At 32.8% G+C, this 22,673-nt stretch overlaps 1 protein-coding gene across 1 annotated transcript in view; it reads right to left on the reverse strand.

Annotated features, from left to right (window-relative positions):
• Positions 1-5,282: 5,282 nt before the first annotated feature.
• Positions 5,283-22,673, reverse strand: part of LOC114326332 (proton-coupled amino acid transporter-like protein CG1139) — a 101,046-nt gene continuing 83,655 nt past the window's right edge. Inside the window, exons 2-6 of the mRNA XM_028274661.2 lie at positions 15,920-16,115; positions 14,660-14,891; positions 13,498-13,858; positions 12,320-12,501; positions 5,283-9,358 (exon numbers count right to left, since the gene is read on the reverse strand). Of these exons, the coding sequence (XP_028130462.1) occupies positions 8,953-9,358; positions 12,320-12,501; positions 13,498-13,858; positions 14,660-14,891; positions 15,920-16,115 (1,377 nt within the window). The 3' untranslated portion in view covers positions 5,283-8,952. The remainder of the gene's footprint in view (positions 9,359-12,319; positions 12,502-13,497; positions 13,859-14,659; positions 14,892-15,919; positions 16,116-22,673) is intronic.

Here is a 22,673-nt window from a genome sequence, read left to right on the forward strand (position 1 = left end):
AAAAATTAAGAAAAAATCTCAGGGTGCCTTTTTATAATACAAAAAAAATATCTAAATTATCTTATGTTATACTTATCTTCTCTCGTGGTTTCAGTATCTCTTAGTTGGTTCTTATCGGGAGAAAAATAGGAAAGGGAAATACATAGAAATATAAAATAAGCATACAGAAATATCTTTTATTATCAAAATCAATACTCTAAAAATTGATCAATTAAAACCTGTGGACATAGCTGTCCGAATGAAATTTTTACCACTTAAATTTATTCTAGTTCAAATAAAAATTTATCGGTTTCTTCCCGATAACTTTGATAAAACAAGCTAAACAAACAAATTTAGGTACAGTAGACTCGCGATTATCCGAGTCTCGGTCATCCGAGCCCCTCGGTTAACCGAGGCAAAAGTCATAACAGGTGAGTTACAATTTTCAATCATGCCGCAACATCGCCGCCTCAAAATCAAAAAGAGGAGCAAAGCTTATGCAAAATCAAATACTTTTTTAAACAGTAATATTGATAAGGTAAATGTTTTTATCTTTTATAGACAGTACTGTATTAATTTTGTCATTAAAATATCCACAGTTATGATTATTCACGTGTTTTTCTATCAATATAACCAATGTCAGTGTTAACCGAGTTTTTCCGTATCCGAGGTAGTCACGGTCCCAGTTACCTCGGATAATCGCGAGTGTACTGTATTCGCAAAATTACTTATACTTCCTATTTAATTTTTGAAATATTGGAATCTTAATTCATATGCTTTCACTCAAAATTTTAGTTTCCGAACATAAAAAAATTTTTCACATAAATTTGCTGACCTTTTGCTTCACTCACAATGATGTCTCCTCTTGACAAAAACAGCTCTCCCTTGTTGACTATGTTAGGCTACCCATCAAAGCCCTCTCCGTTCTCAAGCTTCAATCCAGCAGGATACCAGCACTAATTCTCCAAAAAACAACGAGCCAGGCCTCTTTTAACCAGTACTCGATTCAAACAACTCCAAAATTCTCTCCTCTCCTTCTCACAATAATACAGAATCAAAGAGGTATTTCTTCTCAATTTGATCTGTCTCTCGTTCCACTTTCAGCTCCACTCTCAACTATCAAACAACCACTGGTACTGGCTTTTTAACTATCCACGAAAACTTTGACTACTCTTCCGGGATGCCGGTCACATAATAATTCCTCTTTCCAAAACTATCTGAAAATTCACCTTCTCTCCTTACCATTCCAAATTGCCAAACCAATCAGAGACATTTCTTCTTCCCCATTCTTTCTTTCATTCAAAAAAAACCCACGCATACTTTTAAAAATATTCCTACCATCATAATAATTACTTTCGGGAAATTCTACAAAATTTACTCGGGGTTAAACAAAAAGAGATTAAAATTCCAAACTTTCTTTTACATTATTTTCTAAAGATATCATTACCTGTGGCTTCTGGCCTCGTGCATAACAAAGCACCGTTATAATCTCCAAATACCCTGAACAATTATTGTCTATTCAATTCATATCACTCTCTTTCCTAATGTCTCTTATTTTTCAGGGAAAAAACTCATTAAAGATAACCCACTTCTTAAAAACTAACTTATAATAAATAGCTACAAATCAATATACAAGGTGTATCAAATTTATGTGCCCGCGTTATATTAAAATTGATAAAGTTTTTATTCTATCTTTGATTGATAAATTGATACACAATAATATATGGGGAGCTTATTATGAGAAGAGCACTTAAAGGATGGGAAAATGGCATCTCAATATATGGTCAAAAAAACAACCTACGTTTCGCAGATGAAACAGCCCTTCTTGCAAATAGTCAAGCAGAGCTGATTGATCTTATACGACTGGTTGAAAACGAAAGTCAAATATTTGGTCTGCAATTAAACATATCAAAGACAAAGATCATGATAGTGGATAGACTACATAACAATCATCCACACATAACCACAATTAACCGGTTTGAGGTTGTGAGCTCATACTTATATCTGGGATCATTATAATCACAAACACAGGGTCACTACAGGAAGAAATAAAACGTAGATACGATCTAGCAAAAGTTGCCACAGCAAAAATGACCACAATATGGAAGGACTGTCAAATTTCAAGAGCGTTAAAGATGAGGTTAATCGCTTAATATTGCCAATACTGATCTACGGATGTGAATCTTGGACCCTGAGAAAATTGGAAAGAAGAAAGATAGACGCCACTGAAATGTTCTGTTGGAGACGAATGCTACGAATTCCTTGGACCGACCATGGGACAAATAATTCAATTTTAAGAGAGCTAAAAGTTAGCCAACAACTGTCCAGTAAAGTACATCTCCAACAATTAAAATACTTTAAACATGTTATGAGAGCAAACACAGAAAACATGGAAAGACTCATTATACAAGGAAAGGTGGAAGGCCGAAGATCACGAGGAAGATCCCCAACAAGATGGATCGATCAAATTACAGGAATGTGCAAAAGACCTAGGCATGAGTTACAGGGCCGCGCCAAGGCTTTCAAGCGCCCCGGGGCAAGTAATTTTAGGCGCCCTTTTCCTCCTTCCTTTGTAAGTAGTTTTTTGTAGCTTAGGGAATCGTTATACGGTATACCTACAAACTATTTTTTATGTGTTAGGAAAGTATCATAATCTAACCGTTATCGTCCACTGTTGAACATAGGCCTCCTCTAAGTTTCTCCAAGTCTCCCTATCTTAAGCTGCCAGCTGTCCAGTTCCCAGCAGTTCTCTTTACATCCTCACTCCAGCGCTTTGGTGGTCGATCTCTGCTTCGTTTATCCTATTGTCCGCCCGCGGTCGCTATTCCAATAATCTTCTAGTCTAGCTGTTCTTCGGTTTTCTTGCCACGACCTGAACATCTCCACTTCTTTTTTGCTACATGTTCTACTATGTCTTTGATTTTTGTTCTTTGCCTGATATTATTTGGTATGCTATCTCCTTGTGATTCTTAGCATGGCCCTCTGAGTAACCCTTTTTTCTGCTCTTAGATTTTTAGCAGCAGGAAAGTAATATACTGATAAGTTATTATGAATACTATAAATATTTACAAAAAACGACGATTATACAAATTATGTATTATCAGAGAACAAATAAATATATAATTATTATTACATTTGCTCACTTTTTTCGCTCAGTATTTTAAAGAACCGCTTGGATTGATATGAACTTTGGCATACGCATAGCTAATTTATAACAAAGAAAAAATTGATATTGCGTCGCCAGGGATGAAAAAATATACGGTAAAATTAAGTCCGGAAGTGGATAAACTCTAAGCAACTTTTGTTCCATATACAGTTTTTTCACTAAGTCAATATTTTTCGGGTTATTTGCGAGTATACCATCATTCCTAACTCAGGGAACCACTTATTTAATACCGAAGGATCAAAATAACTGTTTGTGAAAGTTCAGGGAAGGATCCAGCCAAATACCGCCCAATTACTTGTCTTCCAGCTTTGTATAAATTGGTCACATCCTGTGTAGCCCGGCGTAACTACCAACACTGTGCTCTGAACAATATCATAGAGCCTCAACAGAAAGGATGCGCTAAGGGTTCCATGGGATGCAAAGAACAACTCATCATCGACTCTGTCATTTCTAACCAGGCATATTCCAAAAACAGGAACCTTTTTACTGCCTTCATTGATTACAAGAAGGCCTTTGATTCAGTGCCGCATGAGTGGCTTATAGATATATTGAGAATATATAAAGTCGATGATAATATAGTGACCTTTTTAGAGCATATAATGACAGAGTATGTATTTTAACACAAAAAGTGTGTCTTTTATTTAGAAAATGTTCTTATGTCGGTTCGCTAAACTCAGACACAACTGGCTATTCATTTTGCTAATTTGATGAAATTGGCAAAAAAAATTACTAAATAGTTAATAATTACTAAATAGTTAGTAATTTTTCCAATTTTGGGAAAATTGGCAAAAACAAAAAAATTACCGACTAAAATCACTAGCCAGTTCTGTCCAGAACCGACTATAGCAAAAATATAGCTTATAAAAAAAATTAAAAAAACTTATGCACGCATGAAGTCGGTAGATCTAGAAGAGGAAATAACCAAAAAATTAAGCACTTTTCGGGCAAAACTCGTTATAACTTTTTTAAAGTCTTTAGAAAAAGCTTTATTTTTGTTTTTGAAAAAGTTTCTAGCAGCAAAAGTAATAAGTAACGCTGGAAATAAAATTAATCTCTTTTTTTTTGGTAAAAAAACATCGTAAAAATCTCCGCTTAATTAGCATCCCACATGAAATTAATCGTTACAGCTTTACAATTTACTTCACTTTGTATATTTATATGATATGGAAGTTACCATTTCAAAGCGCTTATTTTTGAAAAAAAATTGGTTTTAAATAAAAAAATAATAATTTGAAACTTTGAAAGAAATGCCTTTTTTTCAAAACTTTTCCCAAGAATTTATTTTCGATAAAATACCTACTTAGTTTTTGAGTTATTTGCGAAAAACCGTCAAAAACGTGTTTTTTTTGTTGAAAAATGAACATACATATTCACTCGTAGATAACTCGAAAAGTAGATATTGACTTAAGTAATATAAAAACTTTATGGAACAGCTTAACTTTATAGTTACATACTTGCAATTCGTCAGTTTATCTACTTCAGGACTGGATATTTTTTTCACCCCCGTGAAGGGGTGGTACTCCCTAGGACAAAAACACACGTCGACACAATATCATTTTCTCCTTTGACATGTTAGCTATGTGTATGCCAAATGTCTTGTTAATTCAAGCTGTTCTTTACAATTCAGAAGTTTTGCAATATTTTACCGTGGTAATACCGTGGGCAATAGTTCAGTTTAATGAGAGAAATAACGGTTCGTACACTAAGGGCTTAGGGGATCAAAGTAATAATAACTGCTATTTTTATATCTACCTACGATTGGTAAATTTTCAATTTTCCAAGATAATAAAATATTACTAATATTTCTGGTAATTTCGGCATTGTCATTTTTTTTTCGGCACCTGGGCGCCTTTTTGGTTCGGCGCCGGGGGGCGCCGCCCCTCTCCGCCCTTATGGACGGCGTGGCCCTGATGAGTTAAAAGAAATGACAAGAGACAGAGATCTTTGGAGACGGACAATACATGGCATCACGTCAACCACTACACTCCCTCCGGGGGCTCAGGATTGAAAAGAGAGAGACCCTTTGTATCAACGCGTTCAACTGAAGTCCCCTCTTCTTGATTTGCTACCTGAGTGACCTTCGCGGATGCAGATATTTCTGTACAACTGTACTAACTTGCATAAAATAAAAGACGGATGATCTTAAAAATATGTATTCTTTTAAAATGCGTTTATAAGATTTTGATATGACACTATCTTCTTCTATAATATACATAAATTACTTACGCCGACATAATAATTTCTGTTAAAAATACATAACTACAATAAAAAATAATATATTTTTTAAAATACCCACATTTAAAATCATGACTAGAACAACAAATATGACAAATGTTGTCTTATTTTTATGAGTAACTAAAATATCACAAACTTGTAATCTGACGTAGCAATAATCTTTCCAAATTACAAAGCATGAACAATAACAATAATATTTATTACTAATAGGCTCATATTTTGTCAAACTGACAATCAACAATAAAATGTTTTTAAACGTTAAAATATGAAATAAGAGAACTCTGAAGTCACAACAGTATTTTCTGAGGTTAACTAACCTTCCGATGACCAACCTTTTTTTGTTACACGGATGACCAACGGGGGTAAAAAATGACCCCAAGTAAAAATGAGAATTAACAAAAAAATTAAGTTGTTTTAAGAAATAAAATAATGTATTCGTAATTTTAATACATATTAGTGTTGTATCAATAAATGATAAATAAACATTAGTAAAACATATTTTAATCACAACTGAACCAAAACAGGAATCATCATTCTGAACATAGAACTAAAGAAATTTTAAAATATACACTAATTTACGTCAGCACAGGTTTAACAAACAACTTTTTTTCACTATTGGAATGTTTCTTACAAACAATTCCACATAATAGACGGTATTTACTTAATATAAAATTGGAACATGGAAGGCCAAGGTAGTTCGTCTTTGACCCCAAATTCAGAAAAAAAATTTTTTTTCGTAAAATATAGGGAATTTTTTTTATTGCAAAATATGCGAGGGTATCTAGAATGATATTAAAGTTAAATAAAAAAATAATGAGTTTAAAATTGAAAATATTTCTGAATTTATTAAATAAAAACATACGCTGGGGTCCAAATTTACCCCCTTGTTCATCCGAAGGCTAAGACAAGGAGAACGATTTGCCCAATGCAATACTGTCGACAGAATAACCTATCGAGGGCGCTCAGTTATTGTTTAGGCTAGTATAAGTTTGTTGCTCGTTGTTCGTACTGACTTAGTTCTTGTGGATGGAGGTTCTAATGACAGGAGCAAAGTAGGTATATAACAACCATTTTAGATGAACATGCGGTATCTTTTGCTCCATTTATAGGACCTAATTTTATCTTTATAGACGATTACGTGCGTCCCCATCGTCAATGAATGCATAGAAGATGTTGGAATTTTCCTTATGAATTGGCCAGCTTATAGTCCCGACCTTAATCCAATCGAACATGTATAGTTTGATGCCTGTTGTCCGTACTGCCTTAGTAGTCCAGGGCGCATCTGTTTTGAGATGGACGTTGAGAGGTGACTCAAATTTTTTTGCAGATATTGCTTGAAAATAACTCAAATAATAATATTTGAGTTATCCTCTCACTCAAAATGGTCCGGAACATTGTTTAAATAATCAAAATGTCAAAATATGAAGAAAAAATTCGATTTTTTTATTGGTTTTTTGATTATAACTTTAAAACTATTCATTTCTGACAAAAGTTGTACTGACATAAAAGTTGCGTAATTAAATTTCCTACAATATAAAAATGGGTAAAAATTTAAGAAATAGTCACCCTTGTTGCAAAATAGCAATAATTGCGAAAAAAAACCATACAAAAACAAGTATTCGCATTTTATGTTTTTTAACCATTTATGCTACACTTAGAACCTTCATATTTCACCCAGAAAAACTTTATGATGTAGTAAAACAACATTTTAAATTTGATTAAGATCGGTTTAATAGATTTTGCAAAATAAATTTTGAAATCCAGCTTTCGTAAAAAAATTCATTTTTTTTTAATGTTGCAGGACTGAAAATAAAGCAGATAGCCAGTTGAATTTTTTTTTGCTTATAGAAGTGTACTGTACCTTTCATTTGCAATTTGCAAAATTAAAATCGATTAATTACCACGGCGTCAGGAAATTTTTTAAATAAACATTAATTTTTGGTGCTACGCGCAGGACAGCGGTGTTTGATTCTCACAAGTTGATTTCAACCAAAATGTCTTCCAATCTTTATCTAATATATTATTTTCTTACTCTATATTTTGTTGTATTTTAATATTTTAATTCCACAAAAATCAAACTAATTTTATTATAGTTTGTGAAATATTGTTTAAACAATTGCATATGTTTAAAAATAATAAACTTTTATTCTCTAAGTTAAAATATATGAACAAATAAAGTTTTTGCTAAAAAAGTGATATTTCCAAGGATAGAGTATGTGTTTTTATTTTGCAATAAACAAATTTATCTATTTATATCGAAATGTAATAAAAATTAAAATGTATCAATCATTATCAAAGGTCATTGGAATGCCTAATCAGAGCAAACTATCCGCTGTCCTGCGCGTAGCACCAATAATTAATGTTTATTTAAAAAAATTCCTGACGCCGTGGTAGTTAATCGATTTTAATTTTGCAAATTGCAAATGAATGGTACAGTACACTACTATATGCAAAAAAATTTCAACTTGCTATCTGCTTTATTTTCAGTCCTGTAACATTTTGAAAAAAAGAATTTTTTTTGCGAAAGCTGGATTGCAAAATCTATTAAACCGATTGTAATGAAATTTACAGTAGTGTTTTACTGTATCATAAAGTTTTTCTGGGTGAAATATGAAGGTCATAAGTGTAGCATAAATGGTTGAAAAACGTAAAATGCGAATACTTGTATTTGTATGGTTTTTTCGCAATTACTGCTATTTTGCAACAAGGGTTACAATTTTTTAAATTTTTAACCAATTCTATATTGTAGGAAATTTAATTACGCAACTTTTATGTCAGTACAACTTTTCTCGGAAATGAATACTTTTAAAATTATAATCAAAAACGAAGAAAAAAATCGAATTTTTCCTTCATTTTTTGACATTTTGATTATTTAAACAATGTTCCGGACCTTTTTGAGAGGGAGGATAACTCAAATATTATTATTTGAGTTATTTTCAAGCAATTTCTGCAAAAAAATTTGAGTCACCTCTCAACGTCCAAATGTACTAATATTTTTACAGATGCGCCCTGGTCTATAGTTCTTGTGGATGGAGGTTCTATGAAAGGAGCAAGGTATATAACGATCATTTTAGATGAACATGTGGTCTCTTTTGCTCTATTTATAGGACCTAATTTTATCTTTATATACTATAACGCGCGTCCCCATTGTGCTAGAATCATCGTCAATGAATACTTGGAAGATGTTGGAATTTTCCATATGAATTGGCCAGCTTCCAGACCCGACCTCAAGCCAATCGAACATGTATCGGACATACTGTGAAGACTAATTCAAGTTCTGCTACTTTTAACAAAACTACTTATCTTTTTTCAATGGTTGAATAATGAAAGAGCCTACACTGTATCTACGAAGAAAAAGTAAACAGTGGTGTGTAAATAATCGATAGCATCCACTTTGATTGTCAGTAAAAATAATTCCATGCTGATTTCAGAAAAGAAAACTATTATTACGCTACATGGATATCAAGTAATCACATTAATTTCTTAAATATATTCAAATCACTGGTTTAAGATAATACTCTTGAATGTTATTGTCAATCATATTGTCAGAGTAAATTTGAAATCGACTGTTTCTAATTAATTATATTTAACAAGCTCACGTAAGAACCGACAATAAAACCAAGAACTCCAAATACAATGATAAATATATCTTTCCATAACACCCATCTTCCTTGCCCCAGCTTGTCAGGCCAGAACGTGATAATCTCAATGATAGGGGGGAATATTAACGCTAGAGCTGAGCTACTGAATGCTCCTACCAAAGAGATTACTGCTCCTAGATTAGGGATTGCAATTGCTATAACAAAGGTAATAAATACAAGAATAGCTCTTAAGCTATATTCCGCTACTTCTCTGCTTTTATCTGTTTTGAAATGTGTCTGGATCCAAGGCCAGATGATGTGGAACACGACGTAGAACTGGAGACTGTAGGACAAGAAAATTGCTACAGCCATCATCAGACGAACCAATTGCGCCAAACTAAAACAAAAAATGAATTAAGATACGTATATACAAAGAAATGTTCCTTATTACTAAGTAAAACTATTCTAGGATAGTTTATTTCATATAATCAAAAGTGCTTTTACCAAAAAGGACTTTCTGATTATTAATCGAGCATTTTCTAGCATTGTGTTTTAGGTATTGCGACAAAGATGGACTTGAGCCAGTCTGTGGGAATCACTCCAGTGTTATATATTGCATTAAAAAGTTTTACTACTATTTTTATGTTATCTTCCTCTATTAGCTTCAGCAACTCAGTTGGTCCACAAGAATCATCTGGGCACATGGTATCATCTGGACTACAAGCCTTCCTAATTTTAGCATTTTTACAGCGGGTTCTACCTCTGATTTCATAATTTCTGGGCCGTCAGTATGATTTTGGTAGAATTCGGTAATATTATTTTTGTCATCTTCAAACAACTCTAATGTATACAGCTGTCATTGTATTTTGTTCTCATTTACAATATTTTTTTTGTTATTGTCAACTAGTACAGAGGGAACTCGTTTTTTTAATAGTTTGCTTATTTCTTTTACTTTTTTGTGCATATTCAATAAGTCAGACCATTCATTGTTTGTAGAGATTTCATTAACTTGGTTTTACGATTCATTCCATAGTTACTCTGGATCTTCTAGTTATTCTTCGATGTTCTTTATTCTATTTTCATTTTTTTTAATATCATCTTTTATGCTTACCTATATCGTCAAAGTTAAGTGCATTGATTTTTAGTCTTTGTTGCTGAGTTTGTTTTAACCTTAGTTTAATATCTGCTACAAGTGGTTGGTGATGAGATCCAATATCTCCCCTATCGTGGAAATGTAGTGACTTTTTGACGGTACTTCGGAAGCGCTCACTTACAAGTATATAGTATATTTGATATTATCTTGAAGACCCATGGTTACTGCCATTATCAAATGAGGCTTTCCATGTATATAGTCGTTGCGGGTACACGACAATTAGACCGAAATCATTAGATCGAAAGCAGTAGACCGAACTCATTAGACCGAAAGGCACTTTATCGAAACCTCACTAGACCGAATAGCATTAGACCGAAATGGTACATAAATTAAAAAAAGAATGTGTGTGTACTTTGTACGCACGTAAGAAGTTATTCTTCTATTATATAATTTCAACGAAGTAAATACACTTAACAGGTTATTTGTATTTTATTTAAATATTAAACTAACTTTCTTATCTACCACTTTCAAAAATTTTTTATTAAAACAACCAAAAATGAAAAAAAAAAAACATGAATCGTCCAGGATTGGAACCCGCGACCGGTACGACCTTCCAATCACTTACCCAACGCTCTACCAACTACGCCACCGAGCTTCTTTAAATGACACGTAAGTTTCGGATATAATTACACAACACAATGACAAATAGATATATAAAAATGTTATACCTACATAATATTTTATTATCTTACTACAGAGAAAGACAAATCCAAAAATTATAATAAATAATATATTTACTAAAAACACTAATATATTCTTTTAATGACTTATTTGCGCTGATACAGATACATACATACCTATCTTGAAAGATTAGCAACGAACTATTACTGTCTGTGTGCGCATGCGCGCAGATTTATGAAATTTTACTCTCAATCGCATCGCGCCTAAAGAAGAATAACTTCAAAAAGATTGCAATAAATTATGCTAAGATTTTGTATATCTGTCTTTTTGTTTATTGTGTTTTTTTGTATTATTTTATATATAGACAGTGTATAGTACAGTACTGTACTGTGCAGTCTGATATGAAATAATTTTCATCCGTTAAACAAATTAGTGAAAGTAAAAATAAATTAAGGGTAGAGTGACGTTAACACCATTTTAACTATTTCTAATAACCATCCAAATAACATATAGTTGTAATGACATTTGTCTTATCTCTTTTACTGCGACAAGTAAAACGAAATTAAGGGTAAATTTTATTTGCTTCTAATTTGAATTTAATGATTATGATAACAACCATTATGGATAAAGGGTGAAGGGAAGTTGGTGTTACCCTTGCTCAGATTACAATCTTGTTTGAGCACCCTATATTATGTACTTAATGCTTTTCGGTCTCCTACTGTTCGGTCTAATGAGTTCGGTCTACTGCTTTCGGTCTAATGATTTCGGTCTCTTTACAGTAAACCGTCGTTGCTTAGGTAGTTTATACCAGATGTTTACAATGATCATTTCATTTTCTTCCCAAAATTCATACAATCTCTGTCCTCGATCGCTAGGTTGTTCAAGAACATAAGGACATTTTGAGATGGTTTACACTGTTAAAATTTAGATGAGCTGATTTAGCAGAGACGACCGGAGGAGTGTCCGTGTTGGCGCATTCCTTCTTCATAGCAGCGCTGGGGGAAACCGAAGGAGAGGGCATCGATAGCATATTTAACACGAGCCAGGAGAATGAGAAAATCAGCTGTTGTTGAACTAGCATCAGTGTTGAAAAAAAATCAGTGTTGAACTAGCAATAGCTCGATTGACAGAGATGCACCGTATGTGAGGTGGAGCTATGCCTAGGTGGACGCCACAGTAGTGTCGTGGAGTCTTGCCATAACCGTTATCGCAGTGGGCGATAGTAGCGAGGAACGAGTGACGACTGCGTGTCGCCGTTCAGCCGTGCCGCATTGAAGTGAAATGCGGTATCTCCGTATCGGAATATATGGCTATGTTGATTTAACGTAGCAAGGTTGTTATTGTATTATATTGTATTATTTATCGTATCATTTTAATATTACTATTATGTTTGGATGACTGTAATAAAGTTTAATATTGTTTTTCCTTTGCAGAAGACGGAATTATATTTTATTTTATTTGTTTTAAACTGTATATAATTATATTAAATATATTTACTTTGTTTTTAACCTGTGTTTTACTGAGTCTGTCGTCCTAAAAGAGCTACCCGTTACAAATGAAATTACTAAAGGGCTAATGACTTACTATTCATCAGGTGGCAGCAATAGCGTAACACTTCCCAACACAGCTTTTTCTCCATATTTCAGATATCCGAAAAATCCAATCGCTGTATACAATGCTGCAACTATTACCATTCCAGTATTGAGTACGCCGTTCCATCCGCTGAAATCTTGTGGATTTTTCATATTGTTCTCTAGCGGCAACACCTGAAAATTTAACTCATTGAAAACAAGAAAACATGTATCTTTTATTAATAATCTGGCCCGCTCTTTCCCAAGCTTATTGTAATTAATTTATAAAATGGCGTCTGTCCTCGCCTGTTGATATTATTACTATAGAGTAATATTAACACTCACGACTGAAAATTTTACAAAAGTTGAACAGCAATCACTAATTAAGTAAAAGACTAAAGTTGGAACAACTCGAATTTCTGCACACATTTAGCACATTCTATTGCTCTGTTAAGTTTTGACAATTCAATTAAAAAGTTGCACCATTTTTAACTTAATTAGGTATATTCGCTATGAGCTTCGCTGGTATCGCCACTTACCTAGCGGATTACTATGTAGTATCACTTTCGCTGGAAATTTAAAGAGACAAGTGTTGCCTATCCTCTGTGAGTTTCGCCGGTGTGGCTTAGCGGATGACTAGTACTGTTTCGGTCGGAAATTTAAAAAGGTAAGGAGAAAAGCAAATAATAATTGTTTCAAACTTATTATTTAATTCTTATCGTGTAATATTTACAACGTAAAGAAGTAATTGGATTGTAATCGATAAAGTAATATCAGTAAGTACAGAATTTATTATTCATTATGATTATTTTTAAGATTTTGCTTATCGTTTTGAAGGTTATGTTGACAGCTAATACATTTTGACACTCTTTAATACAACAACTTTCGTGAGCATTTAGTAAAAATTATATGCAACTCTTAATGCAGCAAAACGTCAAATTTCCAGTAAAAGTTCACTGACTTGTCACTACTGGCGCTCGCGAACTTTTAATTATCTCCTTTACCTACGAGCTCACAGCGGATAGCAGGATTATTCACTAATTGTTATGCAACACATTCAGCAACTCTGTATTACTGTGTGGATACTTTTAAGGCGCTTGAAATTTAAAAAATTAAAATGTCTAGGGTGATTCTACTAATTTGAGCAGAGCCTGTAATAACAAGGTATCAGACAAGGTTTACTGTACTTACCACTCCAATCCCTTCGAAAGCATAAATAGCTGTACCGAAATAGAGCGGTAGCTGTTCCCACGACGAGAAGGCCTTGATCGTCGACGTATTCGGCAAACCTCCTTGGAATATATAGAAAAACGTTATCACCAAGCCCATACAAGTCGCTATCGATGCGAATAGCGAAGCTGGGGTTAAATACTTGAGGCTTCTGACGCAATTGAGCATAACCATAGGTGCTAATAAAAATAACAAGTACCAAGGTGTGCCAATGTCCATCCAAAAATGTTTTATGATATCGTGTAGGTTAACAGCTACGAACACGAAGTATACGCAACAGAAACCTAGTTGCGTTATACATAAAAATATGTTTATTAGTGACCTAAAACAGAAAAAACACATTAGTATTCTACTATATTTTCAATATTACTATACTCGTCAATACTTAAATCAACAGTTTTCACATCGATGATTCGGTTGTGAAAGTGAATTTTCTTGGCCACCAAAAAGTCCTGATTTCAATCCTTTGGATTTTTCAATTTAATCGCAAATGAAGGCATCAAGTTACAAAAAAAGAATTAATACTTTTAGTTAGAATTGCTACAGAAAAAAAAAGAAGCCTCGAATTTAATTAAAAATAATAGACAAGTCTTATTAATAGTTCTTTGCGAAACCAGATAATGCAGTGTATTAAGAGCGTAGTCGCAAAATTTCGGGTCAATGCTTTTTAAATGCATTCATTTTTTCGAATCCTGAGAAAACTAATAAGTATTTTTGAAAAGTTTAAACGCAGAATGAAAGATTACATTATTACCGAGGGCCGAAAGTCCCTTAGCGCTTGTTCACAATGGACGTAACCATAAAATGAATGTAAACCGTTATAATTTCGTAAACCGTAATTTGTACATAATTTTATGCAGCGTTCACAATAGACTTAAATTTTACGTAAAGACAGGCTATCTTTACGTAAAATTTGAGTTTATTGTGAACGCTGCATAAAATTATGTACAAATTACGGTTTACGAAATTATAACGGTTTACGTTCATCTTATGGTTACGTCCATTGTGAACAAGCATTTAGGATAAACAAGACGTTTCTTTTGAATGAGATATTTGAAATTAAAAATCACATTTAATTTTCTCTTCTTTTTCACCCCTGTAACTTATTAAACTCGCAACTTACTTGGCCAAACTCGAATACTTCTGCAAAAACTCTGGTCCAGTCTTAAAAGAGTTTTCCACCACTTCAGAAAAACTTAAAGAGGGCGCTTGTGTTCTTCTGCAAAGTTCGTGGGAACATTTCACCAACATGTGCATACAGTGCGTGCAAATGATACCCATACATAATGTTCCGAACAATCCAACCACCCAACCAGAGTTGCGAAAAGCGTCTGGCATTGCTAAAATTCCGGTTCCTAAAACAAACAAACAAATTAAAAAATATATTTGTGCAATTGTAATGATCTGTATATACCGAAGGCGCACACGGAAGTAGCGAAGGCAGAGAGGTGGCCCGCTGAGAATATAAAATAAGCGAACAAGGAACATCAGTTAGTCTTACAGCGAACTGAGCTAATAGACTCCCTAGTCCTTGGTTAAGTTAGTGGAAACCAATTGGCCTGAGACGCAGTGAGTCGAAACCAACCGTGGAGCGATTCTGAATTGAAGAATTGCTCACCACGTTTGTAATTGTACACTAAGCGAAACCTTCAATATTTTTTGAGAGAATTACTGTATCGTCCGCGTATCTAATTACATCTCACGTGCCTTTTTAAACAACTGGTCCGAGTAAAAATTGCACAGTCTTAGGGACAAAATGCAACCTTGCCTGACTCCTCGTTGTATGAAGATTTCGTCGGTGTAGTTATCTCCAATTTTTACGATATCAGTTTGATATTTAAGTACAGATTTTTAATGACACGAATGTCTTTGTCATCTATTCCTATATTTTTTAGCATCTGCATTCATTTTACATGCTGTACTTTATCAAATGCCTTTTTGCACTCCACGAAGCATGCAAATACATCTTTTCTTTGATCACGGCAGTTTTGTAATAGGATATTTAGCGCAAAAAGTGCCTCCCTAGTTTCCATAGGATTTCTAAAACCAAATTATGTATCTTCGAGATCTTTTTCGCATTTGGGTCTAATTCTGTTGGGAAGTATTCTTAGGAAAATGTATGTGGCTCATTAGGTTAATTAATCGATATTCTGAGCATTTTCTAGCATTGTATTTTTTTAGATATTGCGACCAAAATGGACTTGAACCAGTCTGTGGAAATCACTCCAGTGTTATACATTGCATTAAAAAGTTTTACTACTACTTTTATGTACATCTTCATCTATTAGGAAACGTCGAAATATGGACATTAATTTATAAATATAACAGTTTTTAAACATGAAAATATTTATGAAAATCAGAGGTCTTAAAGACATTACATTACCTATATTAGCTTTCAGCAAATGAATCATCGTATCAAAATTAGATGTAGGATGTTCAATGGTGCGATTGAAGCAGAATTCTTCATACATATTTGTAGAATCCTCCACAGTAACGGCTGAACTTTCTTGTTGAAATTCGCCATCGAGAAGATGCTGTTTTTCTTCGCTTTTGGATGATGAAGGTTTGGACCGAGGTTCCTAAAAACACAAGACAAACCTCAAGAATTATGTATTTTATTAATAATTATTTTAAACAATTATTAATATAGTACATTCTTTAACGGTAAAATATTGCAAAACCTCTAAATTTTAAAGAACCGCTTGGATTGACATGAAATTTGGCATACACATAGCTAAAAAGCCAAAGAAAAAAAGTGATATTGTGCCGATATGTGCTTTTGCCCCGGGGGTGCTTTTCACCCCCTCTTGGGGGTGAAAAAGTATTCGTCCAAAGTAAGTCCGGAAATTGATAAACTGACTAATTTTAAGTAACTTTTGTTCTATAGAGTTTTTTCACTAAGTCAATAATTTTCGAGTTATTTGCTAGTGAATATGTTCATTTTTTCAACAAATTACCACGCTTTTAGACGGTTTTTTGTAAATAACTCAAATTGTAACAATTTTGTCGAAAAAACATTGTAGCAAAAACAGAGCCTGTAAAATTTTTTAAAAAATGGTGTATATATCACGTTTCTACACCTAATAGAAGCAGAGTTATAGCTAATTAAAAATAGGTTCATATTCGTCAAATTCCAAATGGAATACTATAACGTGAAATAACCAAAAATGAAGCACATTTCGGGGAAATTTCTAGCATCAAAAGTAAACAAGTTACGCTCAAAATAAAGTTAGTCCTTTTTTTTTTGGTTAAAAAATCGGAAAATCACCCCCTAATTAGTATCTTAAATGAACTTAATCGTTACGGCTTCACAAGTTTCTTGACTCGTGTATGTATTGTTTATTTGATCTGTAAGTTTCATCCGTTCAAAATCTTTATTTTTGAAAGGGCTGTAGTTAAAAGGGGTTGAACGAGTCACTGATCACGAATGTATGCAAATCTAGAAACAATATTTAGAAATAATCAATTTTTGTCTAACAGGAAAACAAAAAAATACTTTTTTGTTTTTTTTTAGATGTTTTGAGATTTCTGGTATCTCTAACAATTTTTAAGTTATTTTGAAAAAAAGCATATTTTTCAAAATTAAAATTTTTAAAAATTTTAGTTTAAAACCAAATTTTTTCAAAAATAAGCACTTTGAATCGATGAAACTTACATATCATATAAACACAATATAAGTTAAATAATTTGTGGAGCGGTAACGATTAATTTCATTTAAGTTGCTAATTAGGGGATGGTCTTCCCGATTTTTTTTGCCAAAACAAAAGGGACCAACTTTATTTTTGGCGTAACTTGCTTAAGTTTAATGCTAGAAAATTTTTATTAAAACCAGAAAGAAAGCTTTTTTTAAACACTTTAAAAAAGTTATAATGGGTTTTCCCCAAAAAGTGCTTAATTTTTTGGATATTTCACTTCGAAATATTCTATTTGAAATTTGGTGAATATGAATCTGTTTTTCATTGGCTATAACTCTGGTTCTACGAGGTCCAGAGACCTAAGGCGTACACCTTTTTTTTACTTTTTTACAGGCTATATTTTTGCTAAGAACGTTTTTTCCGACAAAATACTTACTTCTTGAGTTATTTGCGAAAAACCATGTAAAATTGTAGTTATTTTGTTGAAAAATGAACATATTCACTAGCAAATAACTCGAAAAGTATCGACTTGGCGAAAAAGCTCTATAGAACAAAAGTTACTTAAAATTAGTCAGTTTATCCATTTCCGAACTTATTTTGGACATATATTTTTATTTTTCAACCCCAAGAGGGGGTGAAAGTCACCCCAGGGGCGCACATCGGCACATAATCACTTTTTTTCTTTGATATGTAAGCTATGCGTATGCCAAATTTCATGTCAATCCAAGCGGTTTTTTAAAATTTAGAGCAAAAACCGTGAAAGAATGTACTAAGAAGCGATTTCAATAAGATAAAAGTATTATTATGTAATGGAAAACTGGGAATAGAAATTAGACCTAGAATGTTGAGATGTTACGTATTCTCTGTCGTTTTATATGGAATTGAAACCTGGACAGTTACGGATACACCTTTGAGATGTGTTAAGTCCGTCCCTAATAATTGTCGTTGGTCAACTTTTTTAATTTGTAAAAAAATGAAAAATAATATTAAGCTTTTCGAATATAAAAAATTCATTTTTTCCCGGGCAATAGCGAAAAAGTAGTTATTCTTATATTGCATACTATAAATGTTTATAAGCAAAAAATTGCAATGTTGGTAATGGTTTTTTCTGCCTTTGTTTAATTCTTTAAAATATCTTTTATTTTTATAATTCTTTGGTTGGTGAATAACTCTACTGCTTAGCTATCCATAGAATCATTGTAAGTTCATTTTTTTCTGACTTACAACTTATAGTAGGGGAGCAAAGAATGCTAAATTTGCAGTCACTCGAGCGTTATGGGGACCTATTGTTTTGTGATTATTAAATCCTAAAATCAAAAAAAGTTAAGTTAAATTTTCCATTTCAGTGGACGCTTGCCATTTTTTAATTTAATTTTCCATTTCCAACAATCATTTTTTCCGATTAGAGATTTTTGAAATATACACTCTTTTGCATGTACTTAACTTACCTTATTTTAATCTGACAATTTCGAGTATTTCTAGGGATAGATTTTTTTTCGGGCCCACCTTAACGAACTTCCCTGTGTTAAGAGCCAACATATGGTAGAGGTACATCTGCAGGGTACCAGGTTTCTCCCCATATGATAATCTGACGCGCTCGAGTAACTGCAAAAATCCCCGCTTGGGCTCCCCTACCATTAAGAGTTGTTTGGGATAAATAAATTGAATAACTAATTGATGAATCATTTGAATCTGAAATTTTAACCACATTGTTATCACTGTTAGACTGAACTTTCCACGCAATATCAAGGTTACAGGATCATTTTTTACAATAGTTGTTAGCATTTATTCAACATTAAGAACTTATAGATTTTTTACAGTTTTATAGGTTTAAAAACAGCCAAAACCGAATACCTCGGTTTGAATGTAATCGACATTTAATATTGCTTATTTGAAAGGACTTTTCAAGCACAATAAAAGGTATTGGTAGCATTATATACATAAAATCGACCGTTTCTGTTATTTAAGTTGAATACACTGCTTTGAGCATGCACCAAAAAAAAACAAACTCTTTTTACCTACCATATCTCTTTTTGTGTTATAACTAGAAGATTGAAGAAGGAACGAATCTCTTTGTTGTTTATGAGCTACAAAAATGTTTTATATAATTTTTTTAGTTAGATGTATTGTTTTTAAGGTTTTCGCAAAAAATTGTTTGAAAAGGTGTTATATTTCAATGAAAATGGCCAATTTTTAACCACGAATAACTCAAAAAGTATTGAGTTTTCGAAAAAAAAAATATGGAACAGTTTTTGCTTAGAATTGGGTTCTCTAGCAATTTCCGTAGTTGTTTAACCAAAAATTTTCCACCCCCGAGAAGGGGTGGGAACCGCCCCCAAGACAAAAGCACACATAGGCATAGGGTAAACTTTGAATAAGGAGATATTTTCAGGCTATTCCTAAAATTTCATTAAAATCCATGCAGTAGGATAGAATTCGGAGGTAATAACCTGTTCTTGCTCTCATTGACTGCCCTATTACGTGGTTCAACACAACAACCACAATTCTTTTCAGAGTAGCGGTGTGCAAAGTGCAGATTGCTATGATGGTCGCCAACATCTGAAACGGATAGGCACTACAAGAAGAAGAACACCAAAATGGTGCATTTTTGGACTTATATTGTTAATAATCTAAAAAGTCCACCGAATCCACCTCAGCATAGAGGTTTTGGTTATTGAGGTCCATAACTTGTCCAAAAACTTGTCAGATACCCGGTTGAGTCAAAATCAATGGAATACCTTAGTTTTCTGGACTAATATGTTAACTTTTGTAAACGGAAGAAGTTAAATACAGTATGGTGTATCGAATAAACGATTTGTTTATCCACGAAACAACATTTAAGGTATGGAAGCAGTGTCTATCTAAATCGTTAAAATATGCTATTTCTAATTATCAACAAATTAACCGTACTCGAAATACCAAACAGAAACTTCACACATATTAAAAAAAAAGTTAGTTTAGTACCTTAAAAAATTGAGCCAGCTTTTCCATCCTCGTTTTAAGCAATATCTATGTAGATACAGTAAAGTCAGCGAATTATTACATTATTTAACTTATGTCAAGCTACTTAAGTTCATTGTAAAAGGTTAAGGTATGTATATAATTGGGCAACCGAAAACTTATTACTGATTTTTTTCAATAGTGTGAAGACAGGGAGTGATTAGGATGGATTAGTATTGAGAGTTAAGTAGAAGAATGACACAGCGTCAGTAATAGAACAAACTTATGTTGAAATATATTACATCAATAAAAGTTATAAAATGTAAAAAACCAATACAGAAGTAAAAACTTCGAGATGTATTCTGGTATAAAATCGTTTATTTAAAACTATAAAATGGCATGGATTGCAGAACGTTTTCGTTCTAAACAGAACATCTTCAGTGCATCCTACCGAGTATTTTGAAACTAGCACACTGTAAATAGTGTTAACATCATCGTATATGGTTTACATAATGTAATATATTAAAATGTTATGACTACAAGTCGATGTTAATAGATAAAGTGGAACACATGCTAAAAGGGTGCCATGGTTCCCTGCTCGAAGATGCTAGGTACTTGCCAATTAAATGGGCACAGACCAACTGAGTTCCATTTAATTGGCAAGTACCTAGCATCTTCGAGCAGGGAACCATGGCACCCTTTTAGCATGTGTTCCACTTTATCTATTAACATCGACTTGTAGTCATAACATTTTAATATATTACATTATGTAAACCATATACGATGATGTTAACACTATTTACAGTGTGCTAGTTTCAAAATACTCGGCAGGATGCACTGAAGATGTTCTGTTTAGAACGAAAACGTTCTGCAATCCATGCCATTTTATAGTTTTAAATAAACGATTTTATACCAGAATACATCTCGAAGTTTTTACTTCTGTATTGGTTTTTTAAACTATGGTATACTTACAGCCAACTATTGGGATTTTCCCATTGATTTTTTATAAAATGTAGATGAGGTATTTTGAAACTAAGCTTGATTCTAAATACAAACTAAAAAGATTTAAAAAGTATAGAAAATTCTTGTGTCAAAAGGACAAAGAATCAAAAGCCAAGGAATAATGTAGCGATGTGTTATAAAAGAATTCGGAAACTTGGAAAAGAACTATAAAATGAGCTGTTTGTGAAAAAAACACAGAACCAATAAGCCTATGTCTAACAATTTGCCTACTGTTTAAAGATGCAAATAATGTGTGTAGGTAAACAAAAAATACATCAAACAAAAGATGCTCTAGAATCTAGAAGATGCCCTTAGTAGTACGCTGGATTATATACATATACATAACTTAACACTTCAACACAAAATTCACGAAATGTTTTCCAATATGCTAAAATCTGGAGGAATATAATCTACATGTATAGTAAGGTACAACAGACTGGAAATACTAGACCCATATGACCAGGAAAAACTAATATAATCTAATCTAATCATTACCTAATTAATAAAAACACGTCACAAATCCCATAGGTTATGATTGTATTATCTACTGAACGGCTAAGGCTAAACGGTATTATCGATAAAACAAAATAAATTTCAGTTGTTTTTTTAATTTTATAGAACTAATCAATATCGTCTACGTCTATATTACGTCGAGCAATAACCCGGACCTAACTATTAAAGCATTTTTTTGCAAAAAATTCTTTCTCCATCAAAATTACCTCATTTAGTAGCGATAGTATCATTCCAATTAGACCAGGAAGGATCTGTTTTTAGGTGGATGTGAGAGGTGGCATTCGGATTTTTGCGGATAAAGTTAGGTAATAACTTCGTTAATAATAATTAACTTATGCTTCTTCTTAAATATGCCCGGAACATTTATAAAAAAAATAAAATATTTAAAAATTTAAAAAAATTTCGTTTTTTTTTCTACTTTCTTTGCTTATAACTTTAAAACGATTCATTTTGGAACAAAGTCGTATAGGAATAAAACAAAGATAATTAAATTTTCTATCAGATACGATTGGTTAAAAATGTTTGAATTTATCACCCTTGCTGCAAAATAACAATAAATATAAAATAAGGGGGCAAAACAAGCATGTCCTTATTCAATGTTTTTCCATCACTTAAGCTACACTTGGAACCTTCCTAATTCGCTTAGAAAATTTTTGTAATGTGCTAAAATCGTCTACCAAATTTCATTAAAATTGACTTACTAGATTTTGCATAATAATTTTGCAATCTAAACTTTTTTTTTTAAATTAAATTTTTTTAAAATCTTGCACGACAAAAACTAGAACATACAAAGATTTGTCAATTTTTTGAAGTTATACTTCTTTACGCGCGATATGAGGGTGAATTTTTATATGTTAAAACCTACGATCCGGGCGCATGCGCATTATAACTTTGTTCTGATTGGATGTTCAAATGACATGTCAAAAATTATTCAATATGGCGGCTGTGGCACAGCCACACAGCTGTGGTTTCATAGAGAAATAAAAAGAATGTTGTTTTTATTTCTCTATATGTGTGGTTTGATTATTTATGGTTGTTGCGTTTTGA

Source organism: Diabrotica virgifera, chromosome 6 (assembly GCF_917563875.1).
Source record: "Diabrotica virgifera virgifera chromosome 6, PGI_DIABVI_V3a".
Classification (NCBI taxonomy): Eukaryota; Metazoa; Arthropoda; class Insecta; order Coleoptera; family Chrysomelidae; genus Diabrotica; species Diabrotica virgifera.